This window comes from Artemia franciscana, chromosome 12 (genome assembly GCF_032884065.1).
Source record: "Artemia franciscana chromosome 12, ASM3288406v1, whole genome shotgun sequence".
Lineage (NCBI taxonomy): Eukaryota > Metazoa > Arthropoda > Branchiopoda > Anostraca > Artemiidae > Artemia > Artemia franciscana.
Window position 1 is genome coordinate 19,917,300 of NC_088874.1, and position 4,655 is coordinate 19,921,954.

General features: G+C 33.1%; 1 protein-coding gene across 1 annotated transcript; it reads left to right on the forward strand.

Annotated features, from left to right (window-relative positions):
* The first annotated feature begins 1,039 nt into the window (after positions 1-1,039).
* On the forward strand, positions 1,040-4,432 carry LOC136033462 (leukocyte elastase inhibitor-like). The gene has a single exon (XM_065714212.1). It carries the CDS (start codon positions 1,040-1,042, stop codon positions 2,309-2,311), a length of 1,272 nt encoding a protein of 423 aa, XP_065570284.1. The 3' UTR covers positions 2,312-4,432.
* Positions 4,433-4,655: the final 223 nt, after the last annotated feature.

A 4,655-nucleotide genomic window follows, 5' to 3' on the forward strand; every position in this document is an offset into this window, starting at 1 on the left:
AATATATTTTTTTACGATCATTTGATTAGGGTAAGTAACTATCTTAAAGAGACCTAGAACAAAACTTGTTGATGCTATGAAAGGTAGAATAGTATATCTATCTGTTGATGTGCAAGCAGATGAAGACATTTATTCTAGAAAATCTGCTCGAGGTCAAACCCAAAAAGAAGCTTGATGATTTTACAGAAGGATGTTGCACCTGAAAAAGCTAAAAAAATTATGAAGATTCTGGGCGGGCCTTTTTATATTTTGAATTTGGATGAAGTCTCCAATGCAAAACCAAGAGTGTACTAATCTCTTTGTATAAATGATCTGCATTGTAGTGCTAAATCTTGGACTAATAGTCCCCCCCCCCCCCTTCCCATGCCAAAATTTAAAGCACTGATATGTTTAGTTCATTTGGATGATTTTGGTGTTGAGTGCTTGATGATATCTCCCGTCGATGCTACATGAATAAGTGATTGCTTACGAGTTATGGATCCTTACCAAATATAAAAACATAAATTATAAAGATTCACTTGAACAAGAAGAAATTTTCGTCAAACTACTTGTACCATCAAACGTTCCGCATAACTATATAAAAAAAAAACATAGACACATATGGAAATATGTAACTTCTTCTAAATGGCACCTTCAAAATATTCTCCTTAAAACTCTTGATGTATTAAAAACAAAAGTAAAACAGTTCAAAATAGGGATGATACCTTTTTATTGACAGTGAATAGATATATCCAGTTAAATAATTTTATATCTATTCACTGTCAATAAAAAGGTATCATCCCTATTTTGTACATGTTTTACATACGTCATGGAAAGGCAGTGTGGTCTTCGAAGTTATCTTGATGTGTTGAATCTGGCAGATAAACCTAAAAAGGAAAATTGCAGTCGCAAAAAGATTTCATAAGCTTCTTGAAATATTTTAACAATTCAACAGTGTGGCACGCCAGCTTCTGAAAGTTAAAATCAAATTAAACTTAACAATGTAAAACACAACTTGTATCATAGCAAGGAATATACGCAATGACATACATATAAACTTATGTCTTATTTTAAGAAAGCTTTAAAGGAGCCTATAGAAACCGCTATTTCAACAGAAGCCCCTGAACACAAATGTATTGGATCAAAACAAATAATCAATTCCAGAGAAGTAACTTCCACTACTGAATTTTATGCTGGGGAAGTGGATTTCGGCATTGACCTTTTCAAAAGAGTTTATATGGATAACAGTGAAATTAAAATCAAACCAACAAATTTATTTATCTCACCATTTAGTATCCACTCTGCTCTACTCCTTGCTTATTTTGGGTCTGCAGGAGAAACTGAGACGAATCTGGGAGAAGTCCTTAGACTAGGAGATACAGACAAGAAAGAGGCTTTTCGATCTTACAAGGCAATGCTCTATCGTTTCTTGAATACAGCTAATCCTACCTCAAAAAGCTATTACTTAGGACTGGCAAATAAGGTGTTCTTCGATTCTTCTGAGCCTTTATCAAATTACATAACTAAACTCCTCTCAGAGGAACTTGAAGAAATGGATTTTCAATATAAGAGTTTTGAGTCATTGTGCATGATTAACGAATGGGTGAAAAATCAGACCAAAGGAAAGATAGACAATTTCTTGAACGAAAGTGATATTTATGAGCGAACTCGAATGGTTTTGGTAAATGCCGTCTATTTCAAGGGAGATTGGAAACATCAGTTCAATCCAGAGAAAACAAAGACTGAAATTTTTCATGTTTCATCCAATAAACAAAGCTTTGTTGATATGATGTTCCAAGAAGGAAGATTCAGACACGGATTTTGTGAGGAACTAATGTCAGACATCCTTGAAGTTCCATATGTTGGGAAAGACATCAGCATGTTTATTCTTCTTCCTTCATCTGTGAAAAATACTCTTTGCGAAGTTTTGTCAAAACTCAACGGTAAAATTTGGAAGAAAGCTCTGAAGAACATTGAGAAAGTTAAAATTGAAGTAGGGATACCAAAATTCAGAATTGAAGCCTCAATATACCTGACAGAGTACCTGGAAAATATGGGACTTAAACATGCATTAGACCCTTCATTGGCTGATTTTACAAATTTCTCTTCAAATCCGGGTCTATATATTGAAAAAGTGAAACACAATGCGGTTGTAGAGCTCAACGAGGAGGGATCAGAGGCAGCTGCAGTAACTGCAGTTACAGTTATACTACATGCTAGACAACCAAAACGTAAAAAGTTTATCTGCAACCGCCCCTTTATGTTTATGATTTACGACAACATGATAGATTTTATTTTATTTATGGGGGCTTACCAAAACCCTGAAAGCTGAACTCACTGAATCTCACTGAATTTACCGTTCCTGATCAGCACCTTTATATTTGAGTGGTTGAGTTGTATAATGTCCTTTTCAACCTGTCTTTAGTGCAGATCATTTGTACAAAAAGATTTGTACGTTCTTGTTTTTGAATTGGAGACTTCATCCAAATCAAAAATAAGAAACTCCACCCAGAATTTTTATAATTTTTTACCTATTGCAGGTGCAACATCCTTCTGTAAAACTATCACGCTTCTTTTGAGATCTGACCTTGAACAGATTTTGTAGAATAAATGTCTGTTAGGTAGATATACTGTTCTACCTTTAATAGCATCAACAAGTTCTGCCCTAGGTCTCTTCAACGCAGTTACTTACCCAAATCAAATGATCGTAAAACTGTATATTACAATTTGAATCACCCCAATTTCAAAACTTGTTCATGATATATATTCAAAATATTCTATATATTCAAAAAGTGAAACACAAAGCGGTTGTAGAGCTCAACGAGGAGGGATCAGAGGCAGCTGCAGTAACTGCAGTAACTGCCACTGATTGTGACGACTGTTGTTGGAAGGAGACAAAACAGTTCATCTGCAACCACCCCTTTATCTTTATGATTTACGACAACATGATAGATAGTATTTTATTTATGGGGGCATACCAAAACCCTAAAAGCAGAACTCAATGAATACAAATTTACTGTTCCTGATCAGCACCTTTTTATTTTAGTGTCTGAGTTGGATAAGGTCCATTTCAAACTGTCTCAGTACATAATAATAAATAACATCAGAATAACATCAAATGAATATATTATCAGCACTTTAAGCCTAAATTATCCAAATGAACTGAATGTGCGTTAAAATTGTTATTATATAGCTATTCGAGATTTAGTACTTCAATGCATATTATTTTTACACACAGGTTTGTACACTCTTTTTTTTTGAATTGGAGACTTCACCCAAATTCACAATATGAAAAAGTCTACGCAACATTTTCATAATTATTTATCTTTGAGAGTTGAAACATCCTTCTGTAAAGTCGTCAAGCTTCTTTTTGGATCTGACTTTGAACTAAATGTTCTAGAATAAATGTCTGCATTGGCATTTGCACATCAAAAGGGAAAATATACTATTCCACCTCCAAGAGCATCAAAAAATTCTGTTCTAAGTCTCTTCAACCCAGTTACTTACCCTAATCAAATGATCGTAAAACAAGCACTTTGAGATTTAGCACTTCAATGCAGATTATTTTTACACAAAGGTTTGTACGCTCTTGTTTTTGCATTGGAGACTTCATCCAAATTCAAAATAAAAAAGCCCACCCACAATTTTCAAACCTTTTCAACTTCTGCAGGTGCAAAATCCTTCTGTAAATCATCAAGCTTCTTTTAGGACCTGACCCTGAACAGATTTTTTAGAATAAAAATCTGCATTTGCTTGCACATTAACAGGTAGATATACTGTTCTACCTTTCATAGCATCAACAAGTTCAGTTCTAGGTCTCTTCAAGACAGTTGCTTACCCTAATCAAATGATCGTAAAACAACATATTACGAATCGAATCATTTCTATTTCAAAACTTGTTCAGACACTTTTTATATTCCAATGTACAATCGATATGAAGCTTTTTCAACAAAGATGGGACATCCTCAGACTTTCCAACATTTTTACAATAGTGATAACAGGTTATTAATGAATTTATGACATCCTCTTTCCAGCCTTTGCAATCAGTCATCTATTTTCTCACATCTTCGGGTAGGTCCAGCTGGATTTGTTTTAAAATCGTGGCCAACCTTAAATCAGGATCTTTTTTATTTGAAAAAAACCTTAGAGGCTTCGAATGATTTGTCTTTTTTGATGGCAACAGTCATATTGCACTGTGGGGGATTCATCCCTGATGTTAGCCACCTTATCAAGGCTCAAACCAAATATTTTCATTGTTATATTTTCGTCTGTCAAAACTCTCATATTATTATTGTTATTGGTAACACCACCCTAATTAATACAATCGAGAATTCCTGACACTTCTTCTAGATAATCACTTAGTTCCCTGAACAAACCCTCAACTTTTTTGTGTATTACTTTGTCGTATAATCTTGAATTTTGATGCTAAAAAAAAGACTAAAAAGAAAAAAAATATTAAACAAAACTAAAAAATAGAAAAAACTAAAAAGACAGACAAAAAAATTAAAAATAAAAAAATAAAAATAAAAAAAGGGAAAAACTAAAAAAAAAACTAAAAAGAAAACAAAAAACAAAAAAACTGAAAAAGCAAAAAAAGAAAAAAGTATAAGGAAGAAAAAAGAATAAAAAAGAAAAAATAACTAAAAAAGAAAAAAAGGAAAAAGAAAAACCAAAAA